The sequence below is a fragment of the Mirounga leonina genome, unplaced genomic scaffold (genome assembly GCF_011800145.1).
Source record: "Mirounga leonina isolate KUSES-001 unplaced genomic scaffold, KU_Mleo_1.0 Mir_418, whole genome shotgun sequence".
In the NCBI taxonomy this organism is placed as follows: domain Eukaryota; kingdom Metazoa; phylum Chordata; class Mammalia; order Carnivora; family Phocidae; genus Mirounga; species Mirounga leonina.
In genome coordinates, this window is record NW_023270739.1 from 5,797,736 (window position 1) to 5,821,125 (window position 23,390).

The 23,390-nt window shown below is 54.2% G+C and overlaps 1 protein-coding gene across 1 annotated transcript in view; it reads right to left on the bottom strand.

Moving 5' to 3' along the window:
• The window catches only part of CACNA1I (calcium voltage-gated channel subunit alpha1 I), a 102,115-nt gene that overhangs the window by 37,077 nt on the left and 41,648 nt on the right, over nt 1-23,390 (bottom strand). The window contains exons 5-7 of the mRNA XM_034987258.1: nt 11,346-11,505; nt 4,558-4,873; nt 2,284-2,376 (exon numbers count right to left, since the gene is read on the bottom strand). Coding sequence (XP_034843149.1) covers nt 2,284-2,376; nt 4,558-4,873; nt 11,346-11,505 — 569 coding nt within the window. The remainder of the gene's footprint in view (nt 1-2,283; nt 2,377-4,557; nt 4,874-11,345; nt 11,506-23,390) is intronic.

Sequence of the window (23,390 nt, forward strand, 5' to 3'; positions counted from 1 at the left end):
GAGGGTTTCCTGGCTGGAAGACTCTGGAAAAATTCCCCAGTAAGAAGATGCCCCTCATTGGCTCTCTTGGTCATGTCTTCCAGAAGCATCTCCCAGAGCCCCGCTCCGCACCAGGCCTGTGTGAGGGGTCACCAGGAAGGAGAGGGCACAGCCCCTTCCCTCTGGGAGCTCACACCTGTCAGGCTTCTATCCAGCCTGCCTCCAGAGCGTCTGCCCTGTGGCCCTGGTGGCCCCCCCATCCCTTCTGGACCTCCGTTTCCCCATCTGTAAAGCTGAAGGCTCAAGCAAGACAAGCTTAAGACATTTCCAATCGGGGGGAACAGTGGGGACCTGAGTCTGAGGGCTGAGGACCTCTCACCTCGCTGGGGCTCAAGGTCCTCACCTGAGGAACAGAGCAGGCAGGTGGCCCTGTGGGGCCAGGGTTATGCAAAATGACAGCATGGTCACTCAGGCTCTGCTCTCTGGGCCCTTCCCAGTGCCTGGAAAAACTCAGCATCCTCCGCCCCCTACCAAGGCCCCTTCTCTTGTGACAGGGACACCTGGGACCCAATAACAGCAGCAGGAATAGGAGCAGGGCACACTTATTGAGCACTTCCTGTGCGCCAGGCCCCAGGCTCTATCCCATCGAATACTCCTGAGAGCCCATAAGCCTAGGTGCCGTCACCGTCCCCTACTTTACTGCGGGGTCAGGGGAACTAAGAGGCTTGCCTTGGGTCACGCTAGGAGTCACCAAGCCCACACTCCCACCCCTAACTCTATCCGGAGGGGCAGACCACATTCTCCAGCCCCTCTCTGAAATTCGAGACTCCTCTAGCAACCCCAGTGGTTGGAGGTTCCCCCCTCTCAGGATTCTGTCCATTTCAAGGTCTCTGCGCGAGGCCCCCTGCCCAGAAGGCTCTCCCCCTGGCTGCCCACCCGGAGCCTTTAAGGCTCAATTCTGGTATCACCTCCTCAGTGAAACTTCCCACTCCCCCAGCCCTCCTCCAAGCTAGATTAGAAAAATCCTTTGGGCTCCCTCAGCCTCTCAGGCTTCCATCTGTCGCAGCTCCTAACATCCTGTCTGGTCACTGTCAGCTGTAGCCCACCTCCCACCCCCTCACCCCCACCCCCAGACTGAGCTCCCCGAGAGCAGAGCCAGGTCCACCTCACTGCTCAGTTCCCAGTGCTCGGCTCAGGGCCCCGAGCAGTGCAGGCTTCCCTGGCTGTGCTGGGGAAATGGACAGACTAGTGGGTGAACGACAATGCTGAACGAAGCCCGGACCCCTCTCCTTTTATCTGGCTGTCTACTAGGGATCCAAGGCCCCAGCCTCCCCAGGAAGGCATCAGAGCCAAGTCGACAGTGGGTATGTCTCAGGTCACTTGCCAGCTTGTCCTGAACGCTCAGGTCAAGGTCCCACCAGCTCAGAACGGGGTGCTGCCCCAGAGAGCCAAGTGTGCCCTCTCCCACCACCAGGACGCCAGAGAACCCAGCCTCGGAGCAGGCGGGAGCCAGGCAGCACTGACTCTCCTGGGAGTGAGTCACCTTGACATTTGGGGGTTTGTGCTGTGGCTGAGGCTGCAGTCAGGCATGACAAGGTGGGTGAGCTGGCTTCGGGGAGATGGTGGGGGAAGGCAGGAGGGGTTGCCGGCTGGGGAAGGGCCCTGCTCTGTGAGGCAGAGCCCCACCTCCACCCCCAAGCGACCCCCACAAGGCAGAGCTGCCTGAGAGGTGGGAATCCCTCCCAGAATTTCAGGGAGCCCCGTGGGGAAGCAGCCCCGGCTTCCATTTCAGGCCATCTCCTCTTCCCAGCCCGGGAAAAGAGGAGTAAGCTGGAGCCCTAGAGAAGCTTCTGTCCAGGGGCTGCACCCGGCTAAGGTCAGGAGAAGAACGCATTCCCAGCCACCACGAGGCAAAGAAACATGAGCAGAAGTGACTAGATGGACTTAAATGCCCAGAAATGAGAAATGAAAGCAATAGAAAATGATGGATGCTTCCCGCCGCCGCCTTGACGAGTCCCTTCAATCACCCGCTGCTCGGAGGCATTTAAAAATTGCCCCTCCTGGGGAGCCCGGCTGGCTCAGACAGTGGAGCACGAGATCTTGATCCCCGGGTTGTGAGTTTGAGCCCCACACTGGGTGTAGAGATGACTTAACAATAAAATCGAAAAAAACTGCCCCTCCTGCTCCCTCCCACTCAGCTCTCCTGGCTCTGCGGGGTTCCCTGGGGACCCTTCCCGCCAACGCCATCCCTGGTCCAGGGGTCCTTGAGCTTGCCCAGAAAGCCCCAGCTTCCCTGACACTTACTATGATAAGCAGGATAAAATAGATGAAGTTGTAGAAGGAATGAGCATCCATCACATAGTACATGATCTCCACCCAGCCTTCCAGAGTAATCACCTGCAGCCAGAACAGAGCAGAGAAGGAGTGAGCCTGAAACAGGAAAGGCAGGACCCTCAGGCAAGGCAGGCAGCAAATGCAGCGCCCCAGGCAGAGGCCCTACTGTGTGCCAGACTGCTTTATACACAATGTCTCTTGGACTCCTCACAAGGCTCGATGAGCCAGCCATCCTCATCCCCAGTACACGCGTGAGGAGACGGAAGCTCAGAGAGGTTAGAGTATTTGCCCACTGTCGGCCAGGAAGGCGGGGGGAGCCAGACTTAAGCCTGGTCCCTCTTCCTCCAGAGGGCCCCCCTCTCCAGTCCCCCCCTGCACCAAGGCAGGAGGGCTGGAAGCCGGGGGTCCTGGGCTCCAGCCCCAGCTCACCAGCTGGGCCATTCCCTGAACCTCAGCTGCTGCTGCTTCTTCTTCTAGCACATGGGGCTACCAGCCTACCCGGTAAGCAGGGCTGGGGTGCAGCTCGGTGGAGCCCAGGAGGCCCATGTGACTGTTGCCCTGTTCTCCTTCCCAGAGAGCGAGGCAGAGCAGCCTCGGGCACAACAAATGCTGGACCCTCCCCAGCACTGTCCTCTTGTTTGCTTCTGGAGCAGAAGCCCCTGCGCAGGCCACTCACCTTCTCGGGGCCGAGGGTCTCCAAACGCAGCTGCTCGGCTCTGATCACATCACATCACACCTTGCAGCCCTGACTTCTGTGATCTCACTGCTCCCCAGAGCAAAGCCCCAGAGCAAAGCGCAGCCACCCCGCTAAGGCCCTCCCTTCTCCTGGGGGCTTCTCAGCCACCACCCTCTGCTCCAGCCCTGTTCTTCCTTCTGAGGGCCCCGGGAAGGTGACCTTGACCAAGCACTCACTCCGCGGGCTGACTGCTCTGCTCACTCATCTGGTTTCTTCTTCTCAGCTACTCAGGGTAAGAGAGCTGTTATTACCCTGACGTAGAGGTGAAAAACTGAGGCACAGAGACATCAAGCAGTACACCCAAGGTCCCACAGCCTTAGTTCCCTAAACATACCCCATCCCTGTCCTCTGCAATGCCCTGGGGCCACGCAAGGCAATAAAGCCCTTTGCACACAGTAACGGTAACACAGCTTTGTGATGGGGGCGCCTGGGTGGCTCAGTAAGTAGGCTATGCGTCTGCCTTTGGCTCAGGTCGTGATCCCAGGGTTCTGGGATCAAGTCCCACTTCCTTGCTCAGTGGGGAGCCTGCTTCTCCCTCTGCCTGCCACTCCCCCTGCTTGTGCTCTGCCCCCCACCTCTGATAAATAAATAAATAAAGTCTTTAAAAGAAAAAAGAAAAAACTTTTATTTTTGTAAGTGTGGGCGTATGTGTATATATATACACATATATACATACACACATATATATATAATTCACGCACTGAGTAAAATGTCTTTCTTACTGACTGATCAAAAGAACGGTCCAAGAGACCCTGCCCAAACAGACAAACAGTTCCCTGGAGCTCTCTGCACACCCCCGGGGCTTCCCTGCACCCACGCCTTTGCTCAAGCGGTCACCTCCACCAGAAACATCTTTGCCCCCACATCCTGAGCGTGGGCCTGGCCTGGTCCCCCCCTAGAGCAAGGTGTGAGTCTGGCCTCTCCCCTCTATAAACAGACCTCCCTGCTGGGATCCGTCTGCCCCTAGGCCGCCTGCGATTCCACAAAGAGCACAGGCTTTGGGGTCACCCGGACCTGGGTTAAAATCCTGATTCTCGGGGTGCCTGGGTGGCTCAGTTGGTTGGGCGACTGCCTTCGGCTCAGGTCATGATCCCGGAGTCCCGGGATCGAGTCCCGCATCGGGCTCCCTGCTCAGCAGGGAGTCTGCTTCTCCCTCTGACCCTCCTCCCTCTCATGCTCTCTGTCTTTCATTCTCTCTCTCGCAAATAAATAAAATCTTTAAAAAAAAAAAAAAGGCAACCATTTAAAAAAAAAAATCCTGATTCTCCATTAAATAGCACGCGATCCTCAAATGGCTTGCTTCCTTTCGTTCGAACCTCAGTTGCTCTGCCTGTAATCGGGGCGTGATGATGCCCACTGTGCCGGCAAGCGGGGCAGATGTCAGCGACACGCCTAGCACAAAGCCCCACCTGCCAGAAGCTGTTCGCTCCACCCCTCACCCCCCCGCCCCCGCCCCGGCCTCCCAGGCTCCGGGCACAGGGGCTGGTGCCAGGCCTGAGCGGCCTCACCTGGAAAATGACGATCCACGCGTAGCCGATGTTGTCAAAATTGATGGCCCCCTTGTGGGGGTTGGCACTGCCTGTCCGGCACACGTTGTAATAGCGGTTCCAGTTGACACAGAGCCCGCTGGCGTTGAGGTCCTGGCGCCCTGCCCCGAAGTCGTACACATCATCCTTGGACAGGCAGCATTCACGGCCCTGCTCCTTGAGTGGGGGGATCTCGTGGCAGCCCATGATGCCATTGTCCCCCGAAAGGGAGCAGATGAAAGGCATCTCATCGTCCTCCTCGGGCTGGTAGTAGGGGGGCAGGGCCACATCCCCTTGTCTGTCCACAGGGGATGGTGGGGGAAAGAGGAGGAGGGGAGGGGTCATCACCAGGAGGAGCAGAAAGGGCACAGGCGACGTGGTGTGGCAGAACTGTCCCAACAAGTCCTGTCTTTGCCTTCAGGCCTTTGCCCACCTTGTTCCCCCACCTGGGACACCCTTCCCCAGGGTCGAAAAATCTCCCACTGACCCACTGTGGTCAGCTCCAGGGTCCCCCCGCTCCCAGGGAGCCTTCCCTAAGGGCTGGTCCTCGGTCCCCTGTGCCCTGCACACACACCCCTATTGCCCCTGGGGCACATGCATCCAACTTCTCTGGGAGGCTGCAGCTCTGTTAGGGCAAGGATGGGGTCTCAGCACCCCCAGTCCCCACACACTCTTTGGTCAGCCCAGAGTACATGTTTAATCCACAAATGCTGATTTTTACTGATCCAACAGATGAGGAGCTGATCCTCCGCCTGCCCCACCCCTTCCCATCTATGTGACCTTGGACTGTTAACTTCTTCTCTCCAGAACTCAATTTCCTCATCTGTAAGACGGAGATGACAATCATTGCCCTGCCCATCCTGTGGGGCTAAACAATGATTCATTGCAATCCAATCAAAATCCCAACATGTTTTTGTCTGTGGAACCTGGCCTGATGGTTCTAGGATTTATCTGGATGGGAGAAGAGTCAAGACAATTTTTTAAAAAGGAGAAAGAGGAGTGGAGTCCAACTCAAGAGAGCAAAATACAACTACAATTATTACTAGAGTGTGATATTGCAACAGGAACAGAAAGATTTGTGGAACACCACGGAGCACAGGGACAAACCCATACATAAAGCAGAACTTAGTCTATTATAGAAACACCTTTTTCAGATCCATGGGGAATGGAAGAACTAAACAATCGCTTCTCAGCCTTTTGGCTAAGATTAAGTGTAGAACTAAACAATAAACAGTGTTGAGATAACTGCTATGTGTTTGGAAAACAATAAAGCTAGATCCCTACCTCACACCGTTTACAAAAATAAACTTCTTGAAGACTTGGTATCAAACGAAAAAAAAGAATGTAAGTTATCTCATTAATTATTTATATTGATTGCATATTTAAATAATAATCTTTTGGGGCACCTGGGTGGTGCAGTCAGTTAAGCGTCTGATTCTTGATTTTGGCTCAGGTTGTGATCTCAGGGTCCTGGGATCGAGCCCCATGTCAGACTCTGCTGAGCGCAGAGTCTGCTTGAGATTCTCTCTCCTTCTCCCTTTGCCCCTCCTGCTCTCTCTGCCTAAAATAAATAAATCACTCTTAAAAAAAAAAAAAAAGGAAGAGAAAAGAATAATCTTTTGGATATATTAGGTTAAGTAAAATATATTACAGATTTTAAAATAATAAACTTCTGGTGGATTAAAAATAATAAATGCAAAAAACATAACCACAAAAATATTACAAGAGAACAAGGAACATTTTTGTTAACTCAAGAAATATAGGCCTTCTGGATAAAATACACAAAATCCAAATGCTGCAAAGAAAAAGGTCAAGACTGACTATATACAAATGTAAGATTTCTTTCTTTTTTCTTCTTCTCCTTTTTTTTTTTTTTTTTTAAAGAGGGAGAGGAGGTGGTGGGCAGAGGGAGAGAGAGAATCTTAAGCAGGCTCCATGGGCAGCATGGAATCCAACACGGGCCTCGATCTCACGACTCTGAGATCATAACCTGAGCCAAAAGCAAGTGTTGGACACTTAAGCGACTAAACCACCCAGGCACCCCCAAATGTAAAATTTCTATGAGACAAAAGAAAGTATACTAAGCAAAAAGATAAGCAATGAACTGGGAAAAAGCAGAGGTAGGCAAGCTTTCTGTGTAAAGGGCCAGATAAAAAATGTTTTTTGCAGACCATATAGTCTCTGTGCCAATTTCTCAACTACATCATTGTAGTATGAAATAGTCTTAGGAAATAGGTAAGCAAGTGGCATGGCTGTGTTCCAATAAAACATTATTTACAAAAACAAGCCAGAGATTGCCATTCCCCTGGGATGAGTCCCAGCAACATATAACACAAATAAAAGAAGGGCACCTGGCTGGCTCAGTCGGAAGAGCATGTGATTCCTGATTCCAGGGTTGTGAGTTCAATCCCCATATTGGGTGTAGAAATTACTAAAAATAAATAAATAAGTAAACTTAAAAAAAGCAAATAAAAGGTAACGACAGCATATTATAATCACCTGTAACTCAGTAAGAAAAAGAAAAACAGCCACTGGGGGAAAAGGACATAAAAATGCAAAGAAAAAAAATTCACAAAAGAAATAAAAATGGCCAATGCACTTGAAAAAAAAAAGGGCCAATATATCAATATATAGAAAGAGATGCTCATTTGACTAATAACAGGAAAATGCAAACAAAAATACACCCATCCAAATGGAAATGTTTCAGGGTTGATAGTACTGAGTGAGGAAAAGAGTGAGTGCAACAAGACATGCGCACACACTGTTGGTGGGACTGGTATTTTTTTTTTTTTTAAGATTTTATTTATTTATTTGACAGAGAGAGACAGTGAGAGAGGGAACACAAGCAGGGGGAGTGGGAGAGGGAGAAGCAGGCCTCCCGCGGGGCAGGGAGCCCGATGTGGGGCTCGATTCCAGGACCCCGGGATCATGACCTGAGCCGAAGGCAGACGCTTAACGACTGAGCCACCCAGGCGCCCCGGTGGGACTGTGTATTGATACAACCTTTTTAGAAGGTAATTTGGCAACATCCATCAGCAATTAACATGTACACATCCACCCCAAATACAAATGGCCACCTGACAGTCATAAAGACACCACTGCAACTCCACAAAGAAAGGATGGACTTCTCAATCAATGGGCTGGGACAATCGAATATCCCTATAGAAAGGGAATCTTGACCCCAACCGCATACCATACTAAAAATTATTTGAGATGGAATACAGACCTAAATGTGAAAAATAAAATGGGAAAGCTTCTAAAAGAAAACATTAGAGAATATTTTCATCACCTTGTGTTAAGAAAAGATTAAATTGGACACGAAAAGCAACACTAAAAAAAATGATTGGGGGGCACTGGGTGGCTCAGTTGGTTAAGCGTCTGCCTTCGGCTCAGGTCATGATCCCGGGGTCCTGGGATCGAGCCTCGCATCAGGTTCCCTGCTCGGCGGGAAGCCTGCTTCTCCCTCTCCCTCTCCCACTCTCCCTGCTTGTGTTCCCTCTCTTGCTGTGTCTCTCTCTGTCAAATAAATAAAATCTTAAAAAAAAAAAAATGATGGGTAATCTGGACTTCATTACAACTTAGAGCTTCTGTTCATCAAATAGCACCATTAAGAGAGTGAAAATGGAACAGACTGGAATAAAATATCTGCAATATATTTGTGTGTATATATGTATGTACATATATACACACATATATATATGTACACCAAATGATGCAAATATACAATTTATATATATATAATATATATATACATAAAATATCTGCAATTATATATATATCTGCCACCAAAGGACGCTAATCCAGAATACAAAGAACCAGCGGCTACAAATTTATAATAAAAGGACAACCCAATCTAAAATGGCAAAAGACCGTAACAGGCACTGCGTAAGAAGATGCACAAATGGCCCATATGCACGTGAAAAGCGCTAATCATCACTAGACATCGGGGCAGTACAAATTAAAACCACAATAAGATACCACTGCCCTCACTGGAATAGTTAAAATTAAAAGGACTGACAATACCAAATGTTGCTAAGGATGCCGGGCCCCTGGAACTCTCATACTTTGCTAGCAGCCATTTAATGCAACCAATTTGGAAACCCATTTGACAAAATCTACTAAAGCTAGACGTACGTGCGCCCTTCACGACTCCACTCCTGGGTATTTACCCAAAAGAAAGCATGGCTCTGTCCACCGAAGATATGTACAAGAATATGCATGAGTCATAACAGCCAAAAAAACCAGAAACAGCCCAAATCAACAGTGGAATGAAAAAAATAAGTACTTGTATATTTGCTTAATACCTACCCACAGCAACAAAAAACGAAAATCGACTGCCGCCCGCAAACATGTGGGTGAATCTCAAAGACACATTACGCTGAGCCAAAGAAGCAGACACCCAAGGGGGCTTCCTGTATGATTCCACTGAAGGAAACCTCAAAAACAGGCAACACAAATCCATGGTGATAGCAGTCGGAATAGTGGCTACTTTGGGGTGACAGGGATAGGAACAGGCCAGTGGCAGGAGGGAGCCTCCCTGGGTAGCCTTACACAGAAAACTTCATTAAGCTCTACACTTAATAGTTGTGCCCACTACTGAATGCAGTTTGTATCTTCACCAAAAAACTATAAAAACAGACATACACTTTGACTAGCAATTATGAGCCTAGCCATTGATCACGTGTGTATATAAGGATCACAAGTGTGCATGATGCGCTCTTGTATGCAAGAGCAAAACCTTGGAAACCACGCAGGGTCCATCAACAGGGGCTGGCCAGATGAACTGTCATTTATCCGTTTATCCGTGGAGTAAGAAACACTGGTGTGAAAACACCTTCAAGCTACACTGTCAGAGCAATTCGCATTTTGCAAACCTGTCTGGGATGTGACCGGTCGTGTGGGTGCATGTTAATGCTTAGACAGAATCTGGAAGAAGGGACCAGGACCAGACGCTTTGCAAGGACACCAGTCCTGGGCTCCACATTCTGGGCCCTGCCACTTCTTAGCTGGGTGATACTGTCCTGATTCTGTGCTCAAGAACCCCCAGACTGACCATTTGGGGTCTCCCCAGGGGCTTCTGCGCCTAGAGGGATGCTTGGAGCATGCTCACCTGGGGCAGGTCACAGCGGGCTCTGCAGGAAGGGAACCTGAGTTCGAATTCTAGCTCTGACTTTGCTGACAAAGTCAGCTCTCAGCCTCGGTCACCTGGCCTCCACATGGGGTCAAATCTAAGCATTACCTCAATCACACCTGGTCTGCTGGGGCACCTCGTCGCTGTTAACCAAGTAAATAAACCAGTCTAGAGACACTCAACAACCAAGTAAAATAAACTCACAAGTGAGGTAATTTCAGACAGAGACGGTGCCAAGAGGAAATCAAGCAGGATAATGCAATAGGGTGTCTGGGAGTGGGGGGCGTGCGGGGGTGAGGGAAGGCCTCCAGCAGGGTGGTGACACTGGGGCTGCAGTGGGATAATGAGAACGGGGTGGCCACGGAATGACCTAGGGGGAAGATCCACGTGGGACAGAGGGATCTGGACATGTCCTGAACCCCCAAAGCTGAGAGCTCATACCTGCACATCTCCATCTTTGAAGGCCAGACCAGGAGAAGCAGGTGCCCCCTCTCCTGCTGCCTCAGGGCCCACCTCTTCTAAGTGATTGACACAGGCATAGACCCCCCACCCCACCCCCCACATGGCCCTTCCCACAACGGTGCCCTTTCCCTGGTCTACCCAGGTACCCCACTGGTCCCCGTAGCCGTGGGTAGGTGAGCCAGGCCCCTCCCCAGTCCTCACCCCAGCTCTCTGGTTTAGATTCATCTCTGTAACAGACAGGGTGCCAGGGAGAAAGCTCAGCCCACCCCGGGCAGTGTCCCCCTGCCTCCTGCAGACGTCCTCGGTCCACAAGAGTCACCCAGCGGAGGCATCTGTGACGAGTTCCCCAAGGGCAGGACCTCCATCTTCTGCTGGGTCCTTAGCACTAAGCACGGGCTTGGCAAGAGCAGCCACTTGAGTGAGAGGCTGAATGAACACACTCCCCGGGTTCTGCCCCCCCGGGGTCCGGCACAGGGCAGGAGTGGGCTACCACGCAGTAAAACACTAGTATGCTCCTGTCCAAACGCATCTGTGTAGGTACGCGCACCCAAAGACGCGGCTCATTCCTCACCGCGGGGATTCCACAGGTGTCAAATCTCTCGGACAACTCAACCCAACTCCTCCAAGAGCCGAAGCTTGACTTCTGTTTAGATGGCTTTGGCAATCGCCTCCCTGAGGGGTAGCCCGCCCACCTGCCCATCAGTGCATTTGCCGACTGAGAGCTGACCTTTCCTTGATGACTCAGAGTCCCCGAGAGGAATGTCTGTCATTGGGCCAGGTTCTGTGTCTGCTTTTGAGGTTTTCTGTCTCCCTTTTCCCTGTTGGCATCACGTCTGCTTGGGTCTTACCTGTCCGTTTCCCTGGTGTTTGACCTCTTGGTAGGCTGCTTCCACTCCGTCGGCCCCATTCCCAATTACCAAGTAAGTTAAAACTGTGTATTAAGTAAGAGTCACTAAGAGCTGAATTAGCATCTAAGGGCCTATTTTAGACTAGGACTTTGTGATGCCCATTTTGAGACCTCAGTGGCCTTTTGTGCCCCTTTTAGTGTCCAGCCATTCACGGGAGATCCACCTGACCTGGTGCTCAATGGGGAGACCTAGCCCTAAAGCATCCAGCACCACTCCCACCCCAGACAAAGCTGGCTGGCAGCCACCCAGATGGCGGGGGCTACACTCACATGGTGAAGTTCTCCTCCAGGAAGCAGCGGTTACGCAGCAGGCCCGCCCAGAGCTGTACACCAATGATGCCAAAGATGAAGAAGACAAAGAAGCAGAGCAGGAGGACATTCCCCAGCATGGGCAGCGTGTCCAGGAGCAGGTTCACCAGGATCCGCATACCTGTGAGTGGGGGAGGGCGGGGAGACCATCAGACTTAGGAGCCAAGGTCCCAAGAGAAGAAAAGGAGAGCAGGCTCAGAGAAACAGAGAGAGGGGCACTGGGACGAGAGGTGGGGACACATGGGCAGGGTCTCCTAACTGCTCCCAGCCTGCTTAGGGGCCACTGGACAGACGTTCTCCTTGGTGTCTGCCCTTCCACCCAGAGGCCATGGAAATGGCTCTGGGCCCCACCACACTTCCACCAGATTCTGGATGAATAAGCAGCTCTTGATTTATGGAGCACCATTTATGTGCTAAACCCTCTTCTGGGTAATGCACAAATATGATTTCCTTCAGGCTTCATGACAACTCTGTGAGGCTGGTGAGATTCTCCCTATTTTATAGAAGAAGCAACTGGAGGTTCACCGAACTAAAGCTACTTGCCCAAAGTCACACAGCTGGGAAGCAACAGGGTCTGGATTTAAACCAGATGTCCCGACACCAAGTCTGGCATTCCCTCCACAAGCCCCAATTACCTGGCAGCCTAGGACCGAGGCTGGCTCATCTCACTCTGCCCAGAACCCACCCAGATGAGCACACTAGGTGCCTAATGAATGTGTCCCAAATGTCCTTCATCACTGGGGCAGCCACTGGTTCCAGCCAGAACTGCTCTGCTGACCCACCCCACCGCATGACAGAACCAGGCTGAGCTCTTGGACAACCTGCAGAAGAGCCCTAGCCAGCGGCGGACTCAGAGCTGGCCTGAGAGCAGAAGAGGCCTTTCCTCCCTGAGGAATAGCTGCAAAGAACCAGTCAAGCCAGAGGCAAGAAGAGGAGGAAAGGGGGAATGGGAATGGAGACAGGAGTCCCTTTGTGTGTGAGGGGGTGGGGGGGGTGTCAGGGTGACTGAGGGGTGCTTCAGGCGGTATGGAAAGGGGAGCAGAATGCATCAGTTACATCCTGGAGGGGCCTGACATCCTGAAACCCGAAAGGTAGGAAAAGAGAGCCTGTGGAAAGCATGCAGTCTCTGATTTAGAGAGATCCGCGTTCAAATCCTGCCATATTTCCTATAAGACCTTGAGCCAGTCCCTTCCCCTCTCAGCAAAGGGGCCCAAGAAGACAGCAGCCACCCTGCAAAAGTTCCCCAGCTCCAGAGCCACATCCAAAGCTCAGCAAACCTGGTGCTCCCACCCCACAGCTTGCAGCCCCACCCCCGGCACACTTACCACCCTTCACATCTACCTCCCCGTCCTGCCCTTCTGCCCCTCCTGCCCTGGGCTGATCCACACCACCAGCCACACCCTCCATGCCCTCTCCCTTTCCACAGACTCAGTCCCACCCCCAGCCCCCGACCTGTGAAACTGACCTGCTCTCCCGAATCTGGGTGATGTCATCCATCATCACGACCTCATTACCCATCTGTATGCCACCCACTCCCCCTTGACTCCACGAAGGAAGACCCAGCCACCCTGGGAAGTGGAGAATCCACAGGAGTACAAACCCCAGGCAGATGGGTCATCTCTGTGGTTTGGCCCGGCCTCCTTTCCCAGTCCTGTGAACACAGCCCCATCAGGCATGTGGGTGGCTCAGTCGGTTAAGTGTCTGCCTTCAGCTCAGGTCATGATCTCAGGGTCCTGGGATTGAGCCCCAGTCGGGCTTCCTGCTCAATGGGGAGTCTGCTCCTCCCTCTCCCTCTTCTCCTCCACCCTGTTTGGTGCATACTCTCTCTCTCTCTCTCTCAAATAAATACATAAATCTTAAAAAAACAAACAAAAAACAAAAACAAACAAACAAAAAAAAACAGTCCACTCCCCCATTCCAGTCCCTGTGGTTTGGCTGGGCTGCCATGGAGATCACATGACCTGGGCCTGGCCAATCAGCACATTCTGTTCCCCTAGCCCCAGGGGTTGGTCCAGGATGGGCATGTGACCCCAGCTGAGACCAATGAGAGTCAGCCCTGAGACTTGTGCTGGAACTACAGAGGGAGGGAAATGCCCACTTCCCGCAGAGCTTGCAAGCCAGGGAGAGTTACGCCTGGAGCTGCTGGGACCGCTGCTGGGACAGTCTGGCCTTAGCAGGGGAGTGCCTGCCTACAACTGAAGCCAGCCCAGGGAAAACAGAGCCCAGGACAGAACGGGGGCAATTCCTGACAAAGGCCTGGAAGGACTGCGGGAGGTCTGTGAACCTTGTGAAATTGCTACAAAATATGCAGGTATGACATCATGAACTTTTCTTGGGAGAAGGTCCACACAAATGTCTGTGGCTCCACAGTGGGTCAGGAGCTGGTAGATCACTCTTGAGTGCATACCTTTCAAGATCCTGGGAGGTTGGACTCTACCCACCTCTCTAGTATAATCTCTCTCTCTCTCTCTCTTTCTCTTTCTTCACCTACGCCTATTTCTCTCTCAATACCAAATCATTTGAAGTTCCCTAAATATACCATGGGATTTCACATCTTCGTGCTTTTATTCATGCTGTTCTTTCTGGAACATCCTTGCATGTCTCTTATGCCTGGCAAATCCCTATTCAGCCACCACAGCCCAGGTGAAGCTCTACTTTCTCTCTGTAAAGCTTTCCCCTACTCTTTCTCACTCCATCCCAGGTGGAGTTCATCCCTTCTGCTCTGCTCTGCTTCTGCTCTGAGCAATCTCAGCACCTCTGACCTAGCCTAGGCTGCCTTGAACAGTTGTATAGGTTGTATACTGCACAACCTTGGAGGCCCCATTCACTAGGTAGTCTTCTAGCCCTAGTGTATAATTATGTTTACCCTCCTGCCTCTTCCACTGGGCTGTAAGCTCCTGGGAGCAGGGCCTGTGTCTGCATCAGCCTCCTCAGAACCCAGTGGGTCCTAGCCCAGAACAAAGGCTCAGCCTACATTTGTTGAACGATGTGATAAGTCATGAGGAAAGAATGGAAGATTGGAGAGGGGAGGATGAAAAGATGGCAACAAGGAGAACAGGGGCCCTATTCAGACTTTTACTTATTCCAGGGGTGATGCTAAGGTGGTTGTTAATGAGGGTAATTATTTGAGATTTGCATCACGAGCTCTGTGTGGCATGATTTCCAATCAATAATTAATGCCTACCCCATCATCCCTCCCCACAAAACTAGGTCAGCCTCCTCCTGGGAAAGGCAGTGGGGCTCCTTTGCAGGCTGCGGCCTCCAGCTGAGAGCAGGCCAGGGTCAGTGAGGGCTCAATACCCCACCCCCAACCCCAATGGGGTGGCCAAGCTTGTGCGGGGGAAGGAGGCAAGAAAACAGACCAAGCGCCTTTGCAATCCATCCAAATCCACCCAAATGTGACCTTAGCCAGTTGCAGGCCTTTCTGGTGCCCCATCATTCATTCGCCCATCGAACACTTCCAAATGCTTTTGCCTGCCTGGCAGGCACAGGGCACGGCGAATCCAAACATGAACATTCCCGCATCTCAGCGCCTCAGAGCTTGCAGTCTGGGGGAGGGGGGAGCGGGTGACCACAGTGTTGGGAAACACACCCAAGCCTGGGGAGTGGTGGCACCTCTGGGCACCTTCCTGGAGGGACTGGCTTGAGCTGGCCATGCAGATTGACCAGAGCTTGTGGCAAAGGCACAAGGGTATATGACCGTTCAGAGAGTGCATCGCGGCCACGCTTGGGGGTTGCTGCAAAGCAGAGTCTAAGGAGTGTGGGGCCCTATGATAGGTGACCGGTCAGGGAGGCCCATGGGCAGAGTCCCAGCAGGCGAGCCCTTGGACGAGGCAGTCCTAGAGGACAGGGACAGAGGCAGGATGCATGCACTGGCGGCCAGCAGCCATGTGAGAACAGGCTGGGTCAGAAAGGCCGGGAGGAGGCAGGTGGCTCTGCACAGTCCCAGCCTGGCTGCTCGTGGCTGCTCCCCTGGGCCCAGCCTTTGTTGCTCAATTAATTACATTTCCCTTGTTCTCCAGGATATTGAAATTCTGAAAGGCTCCTCAAAACCTGCTCAGCTGGCTTCCTTGAATGGCAGCCCATTCCCCCCTCCCCTCTTCCCTCGGCTGAGCCAGGCCCCAGCTCACTCCACAGCCCTCCCTTGGGCCCAGGAAGTCCCAGGGCCACTGAGCCAAAGGCATAATTAGCTAATTAGGGACTCAGAACGAATCCATCGTTTCCGGGCCAGGGAAAAGGGGCCACAGGATTAGGGAGTCAGGGAGGACCCCGAGAGACCCCGGCTAATCCTCCTTTTATGCCCACAGCCAAGTAATTAAGGCAAGTCGGATGGTTCCTCTCTGCCCTCAGTTCCCCTGGCACTGGGTACAGGAGGTGGAGGCAGAGAGGAGAGGAAGAACAGGAAATGGAGACAGGAGACAGAAATGGAGAGCAAGAGAGGCAGAGACAGAGACGTCTGCCTCAGACCATCCTTCCTGCTCATGTCCCTCTACCCCTATCCCCACCGCCCAGCCCTCCTCCTCCAGGCAGTCTTCTCTGGTTTCCACCCCCAGTTAGTCATGAAGCCGTCCTGCCTCCAGTTCCCCCCAGGCTCTCACTCGCCATCTCTCGGGATGAGCTTTTGTGGTTCTGCCTTCTTAGTGTGACTTTTTTTCAGGCCTTCAGCCTGGGGTAGAGGCCAGGAATAGGCTCCAGGCAACCCCATGAGTGTGGCTGAAGGCCCTGCTTCCCCCAGCCAAGAAGGGAGAGAGGACCCCAAAGTCCCCAGGACACCCAGTGCAGTCTCTACTTTGGTGAGTGCCCAGAGCGCCAACCCAGGACAGAAGATGTGGGTGCCAGTCCTGGCTGGGCAGCCTTGAGACAGAGCTTGCCCTCTCTGGACCCCAGCAGCCTCATCTACAGAAGACAGTCCAGCCAGCCTCTCAAGAAAAACACAGGGTCAGGATACCTCGGAGGGGAAGCCCCCAAAGGCAGAAGCTGCTAGCAGTCTATCCACCCCCCCAGGGAAAGTCCCTGCCAGCCCCAATCACAGGTCCCAGCCTCTCCCCCCAGCCACACCTTTCTCTGTCCACCAGGCCACACCTACACCTGCCGCTCCAGCCAGCCTGGAGATGCCCCCAGCATCCTACCTCTCACCTTCGCACACACTCTGCCCCCACCTACATGGCCCTCCCCCACCTCCGCCACCAGGGTTCCCATTACTATTGGGCAGTAGTGCCGGGTCCCCTCCCCAGGGCCGCAGGGCTCCAGGCTGGTGTGACAGAGCCAGGCTGATCCCCTGCCAGCCCCTGGAAAGCCCTCACACACACTCACAAGGCCATCTCCCCTCCTTTCTTAGACCTCAGCTGAGTGGCCGTCTCTCCTGGCCGCCAGGCTGGGCGGGTACGCCTGCAGTGAGCACCGCTGCCCCGCCCGCCCTCCGTCACAGCACTTCTGACGCTCTTGGCCTTCATCAGTTCATGGCTCTACCCACAGCCCCCCCAAAATGGACAGTGTCCTGAGCATGAGGCCCCTAAGGGGTGTTCTGCATCTTCCAACCCAGCCCAGGGCCTGGCCCAGAGTGGTTCCCCTGAAGGACGGCCATGAAGGAGTGATGGATGGGTGGATAGAGCCATTCAACTAATATCTAGTGAGGACCTACTATGTGCCAGGCATTGTTCTAGGCTCTAGGGGTGCATCTGTTAAAACAAACAAATGAATAAACAGACAAAGTCCCCTGCCCTCCAGAGGTGGACGTTCTAGATAGGAGGAGGGGAGACAGAAAACCACAAACATAATAAATAAGTCTGTTTCCTCATTTGTCGGGTGGAAAGTGTTATGAAAACAGCAGGTGGAGGAGGAGAAAGGGATGGGGAGCCCCAGGCTGGGCCAGGGTAGGGTCGGTATGAACGGGGCCAGGAGAGGCCTGGCCAGCAAGATGATACAGAACACAGACTCACAGGAGCTGAGGGTGTCAGCAGCGGGGAAGGGCTCTCCCAGCGGGTCGAGCAGCCAGGGCAGGCCCCAGGGGTGGGGATGAGGCAAGGCACACTCAGGGAAGAGCCAGGAGGCCAGCGTGGCTGGAGGGAAGTGAGCAAGGGGGGTGTGGAAACAGGGCTGCCCTGCAGGGGCCACAACTCTGGCCTCTGTTCCACCAAGGGTCCTGGGCAGAAGGGAGACGCAGTCTGAGGAGGGTCTGAAAGATCACCCCAGCTGAGGGGGGCAGCATGGACTCTGGGGGGGCCAGGGTGGAAGGAGGACACCTAGAAGCAGACGGCCTGCGGGATGGTGTACGATCACCTATGAGTCACCCCCGGCACATGCACACATATTCGGGGTGAGGGGCCCAGCCTGCAGGCTCCGAGGGTGGATGGTCATATGGCCGTCGCTCACCTGCCATGACGACACTCCACATCTGGCTGGGTCCAGATGACAGTGACTGTGGAGGCGGGGGGACAGGCTAAATTCTGGAGCTTTCGGAAGGTCAAGCGATCGATGGGAGGTGGGGGGTGGAGGAAGTGAGGAGTCGGGGCATCTCCACGGCCTGGGGCCTGAGGCCAGAGCCGTGGAGCAGCCGTCATGGGGACACGGGACTCCATCTGGACATGTAGCGTTTGGAGTGCCTGGTGAGCATCGATGTGAAGGCATTTCATAAGCTGGCGGGGTCTGGGGTTAGGGGAGAGGAGTGTGGCCCAAGAGCATCAGGTGGGTGGCCTCAGGGTCCAGATAGTCTCTAGATGGCACTTAAAGTCGGGAGCTGGCAAGGAGACAGAAGGCAACTGGGCAAACTGTTGGAGCTGCTCAACTTTTTCACCCCTTTTCACCGAGGACCCCCCGACCAGACCCCCTGCTCTAAGGGAGCCAGAGGCCCTCGGTGGCTGTGGGGGAGCTGGAGGGAGAGGGACGGGGCCGCACTTCCTGACGGGCATCTCCCCCAGAGGTCCAGGCCGCTGTCTGCGGACGGGAGCTGTCTGCCCAGCTAAGCACAGCCGCTCCGCCAGGCCAGCTCACGTAGAAAGCGCCCGGACCCGCACCGGCCTTTGCCAGGGGCACTGCCCACAACCAGGAGAAAGGATGCGGGGCTGAGGGCAGGAGGGGCCGAGGCTGTGGCTGGCCCAGGGGCTCCCCCCGGCTCTGGCTAGGTCAGCGGAGGGCGCTGAGCGACCGGGAGAGGCCGTCTGCGTGCCTGCCACTGCCAAGGCCAACTAATCAGGGGCACAGTGGGTGCCGGGGCGGCCAGGCCAGGCAGCATACGGCCATGCTGCCGAGCACCCAGCTGCCGGCCGCGGCCCAGTGGGGAAGGGGCCTGGGGGCTGATGAGGGGGCCTCAGTGCCCACTCCTGAGCTGAAAACAAATGCCAGCCAAGAAGTGTGCACCCCGACACCCTCCAGCCCAGGAGAGTGCTCACGCCCTAGGGGGTGGTCCTAGCCCCAGTCCCACGGAAGGTCCCCGAACCCACTGTGGCCCAAAGAACTCCCACTCATTCTTCAAATGTCCTGTCCCCCCCCCATGTAAAACCTCCTCAAAGTACATGTTAGTGACCCTTCCCCTCAGCCCCCCTGCTGCCTCCATTAGAGCCCCTGTCCCACCGGCCCAAAGATCCGGGCTTGAGTATCTGCCTGCAAAGGGGCTGCGTCTAAACCTCCGTGGCCCCTTAGTGGATGCTCCTTTGGATGAATGAATGAATGAACGAATGAATGAATGAATGAATGAATACATAGTAGCCGATTCCCTTGACCTAGTATCCCGTCCAGGAATTGCTGATTTGTAGAGTAGACTTTGAGCTTGACGGTGGGGGAGGGGAGAACAGCTTTCGCCCCGCCCCCACCCCCAGCATTTCTCCATCCACACACTTGGCTTCTCCTCTTGTTCCCAAGTCAGGTTCTCACTAGATGTTCAGGCCAGATGTTTTCCCACCTACCTCCATCTCTTATGAGAAGGCAGCAGCCCCAGGGAAATTGGGCCCCTCCACCCCTCTTCCCTCCTCTCTCTGCCACACCCCTCCCCTCCCTACCTTCCCCATGGGGGCTGCCAGACCTTTCTCTGGGAAGCCCTGTGGGTGCCAAGGACAGTCAGCCCTGAAGTCCAAGGTATGGCCTGGGGTGGGAGCCTCCTTCAGCTGCCCCCAAGGCCCAAGTAAACACACACTTCACGTGAAACTGCTGAGATTTTCACGCAAACTGTTTCAAAGTGAGTCTCCCAGCTTCCTTTCCAACAGATGCCTCGCAAAGCAGGATCCAAGAAGGAATCCTAGGGCCTTCTTCATCTATCCTCAGCATGGCTGGCCTAACCACGACCCAGCTGGGCATGAACCCGAGCAGAAAGGGCCAGAGCAGGCCTGGGATAAGGGGCAAGGTGCCAGCCATGAGCCCAGAGCCCCTTGGCCTGATGAGCAATCGAAGATGTGCCTACAAGGCCAGATCATTCAAAGACTTCTCCTTTTGAAACCAGGGCTCTGAGGATCTCTGAAACCAAGAGTCTAGGATTCTGAGGCTTGATGAGTCTAAGATTCTCTGTGACTTTCAGCAAGGCTAATTCCTAGATCCCAAGAGTGTAAGAATCCCACACAATCAATGTATGATACAGGTTCCTGCCAGGAGCGGATGTTGTGCGGACATCTTGTACCCCACGGTCTAGCAAGGGAGGACTGGGACCCCATTTTAGGGATGGGGAAACTGAGGCCTGAGAGGTGGAGCCACTGGCCAAGATCCCAGGCACAAAGCCGGGTCTCACTGCTCTGCATGCTGCCATCTGTAGCCCCAACACCGGGACCCTCCCTCCGTGAGAGACGCAGGGACGGGGCTGGTCGCTGGGCACCTGTTCTTTGCCTGGAGTGCAGACAAGTTCACGCAGAGATGCTACATGCCAACCTCACTGTGCAGACGGGGGACCGATGCAAGAGAGGAACATTTCCTGGGGCGCCAAAACTAACTAACATGGGACCACGCTTTGAATCCTGGCTGCAATGCTCTGTACTAACCAGCATGCCTCCCTGCGTCCTGCCCTGACTCGTCCCTGTCAGGTCGCGCAGTGCCCAGCATCACGGGAGCTCCGTGCTCTGCCAATGAAAGGTGTTCGGGAAGGGTCCTGATGGCATCACTTGTGCTTTGACCCTGAATGTGGGCAGGGGCTTTCCTGATGCCCTGCAGATGGGGTGGCTGGCTGGGGCACTTACAGGTTCCGGGGAGAGGAAGGGGGCAGTGGAAAGGAGTCCAAAGCCCTGGGGTCGTATGAGCACAGGTTCAAATCCTGCCTCTGCCCCCGGCCAGCTGGGCAGCCTGGGGCAGTTTACTCAACCTCTGTGTGCCTCAGTTTCCCCATCTGTAAAGTGGGCATTGTAACGGTACCACCATCCTACGGCTATTAGGAAACAAAACGAAGCAGCCACGTAAAGCCCTTGATGGATTTTAGCCATTTATCATTCTTGGTCAATCCCTAGAGGATGTGGAGAGTTCGCTTCCCAGCCGGCCCTGCCATGCAGCCCCCTGCCCAGCCAACACGTCCTGGACGGTTCTTCTTCTCCACCTGCGCCTGCAGGTCCATCTGCCAAAATCGCCCTCCCCGGCCCTCTGTGTGCTTGGGGATTGTCTCCCCAAATCAGCCTCTGCAAAGATGCCCCGATGCCCCTGCCCTCTGACCTCAATGTTCCAGCACCTTCCTCACAATAGTAACACCTACTGACCACTTATGGCACACCGAGCTCTGTGCTGAGCTCTTTACGCACATTTTAGTATTTTATTCTTACAAAACTGTAGAGAAATTGGTATTATTAGCCACCTCTTATTGTTGGGGAAATGGGGGCCAGGAGAGAAGCATGGATGCCCAAGGTCCCACAATGGTCAAGTGGAGGCCCTGGGATTCAAACCTGGGCCTGTCGGTGTAGAGCGAAGCTTCAGTTCCTGGTCCCACAGCTGGGACCTGACAGTGGCTTCCTTCATAGCTCTGTGAGCTTTGCCTCCCTGCCCGTGGGCCCTGCTCGGGAGCATGTCCTCCACCTCTCTGCATCACCCCCACCCCAGGCCCAGCCCAAAGGCCCCTGTGCAGCAGTGGGTGATTGCTGAACCAGGGACCTTGAGCCAGACAGGCTCTGCGGGCGGGCAGTGGCCCAGGCCAGGCTCAGCATCCCCAGCAGCTGCCCCTGAACTCCCCAGGCCTCACTCCCACCCCTCTCCACAGCCTGGGCTGAGGTGCGTGATGGTCAGTCAGGTAGAGATGTGGGCCTGCAGCTCAGATTCAGCTGGCTCAGAGCCTAGCATGACTGCCCTGGTTTCTTACTGGAGAAAAAAGGCACTTTTTATATTTAAATGGCATGGCCAGTGGGCTTTAGGAAGCACTGCAACCAGCTTACTGGGGGTGCAGGCCTGGGGTTGCCCCGTTCCAGGACGGGGCACTTTTAAAGATCATCAGCCCCATCTTGCCAAGGCCCAGAAACGGACTTTGGACTTATGAAAGCCACAGCAAGGAGCCAGAACCCAGCTTCCTGACCCACAATCTGGTGCTTCCTCTCTCCCTCCCTCCCTCCCCTACCTTCTCCTCCATGCTGTGCTTCCTTTATCCGTCAAAGGCTGAGTGGCCAGGACAGAGCCCTGCGTGGTAAGATGGAGGGACATATTTTATAAGGTTTGTAAACAGCACCATCACTCCCAGGTGCCCCATCCATCCTGGACAAAGTTGAGAACTACACATCAAATCCAGTCCTCCTCTTGCTTTGTGAGAATAGAGAAACTGAGGTCCAGAGACACCAAAGGACTTCGTGGGTCACACAGCAGGCTCCTGGCAGAGCCAACAACCAGACCTTGCATTCCCTGACAACCCAACTAAGTCTTCCGGGCTGATTGTGCTGAGGCTTTGCAGCCATTGCTATACTTTTTTAAGTGCAAGGAGCTACCCACTCTCCAGGGTTTTGCAATTAATAACCCATCATTTCACTATTCCTGGCTCTCTAGCCTGCCATCTAGTGGCGACACTGAAAGCTACAGGCTATTGTTGAAAAGAGCAAGTCCCAGGGCAGAAAAAACTCTAAAGACGAACAGGAGGACTTGGAATGTTTCAGGGAAACATCTAGAAAAAAAGGAGGCAGCCAACCAAATCTCTCCAGGAGGCACTTCTAAGAACTTGTGCCCCCCGCATGCCACCATTCCCTGGCGACTCTGGGCAGAGGACGAGACCCCTGGGACCAAAGCGGCCCCTCCCATAAAGGAGGGGATGGACCAACCAACCTGCTCTAACAGCCTGAGGCTCCTATTAATGAAATTCCTCATGAATATGAATTGATCTTAAGGTCTCTTTCCAACGGGAGCGCAGGGTGGTTTCTAAGTTGGGGGAGGGGACACACTGGGTATATTTTGGCTCCCAGAGGGTCTGTGCTCCCAACACGCCCCCAGGCCAGGTTCTGAGACAGCAAGATCCCTTCTGTCAGCTGAGAGGTGCAGTCAGCTCCTGGCAGGAAACCAGTCCCCGACTCTGGCTGCCTGGGCCTCCCAGCCACACCTATTAACTAGCAGGCGGGAGGCCTCTGAAGAAGGACACTTACTCCTCTCCGGGCGCTCCAGGCCACGCAGCCTCCCAAATTGGAGGCTTCGGGGGCACAGGGCCCATCGCTGCCTTTCTCCAGAGAACCAGGCAGGCTGCTGCTGGGGGCCGGGAAGTGACCTCCACAGCCAGGAGCTGCCTAATGAGCTCCCCACTCAGGGCTGCGGGAGAGGGAGGGAGGGGGGCAGGGAGAGACACGGGCACCACACATCCCACGTGCACACGCATGTACTCACACGTGGTCTCCTGTGGCCACAGAGCCCCTCACACCCACATGCACCCACACACAGATGTACAGAGACCCCCCATGGAGAGAGACCCACACCCGGCCCCCTCCCCCCCAGACCTTCTCTTCTCAAATGTCCCGTCACATCACCGTTCCCAAGACCTGGAGGTTCAGAATGCAGGATGGTGTACAAACCCGGCACAGTGACACACATCTCTGGGAAGGGGTCCCGGCCTGTGGGCTCTGTGGCCAGGGGTGCGACAGTGGC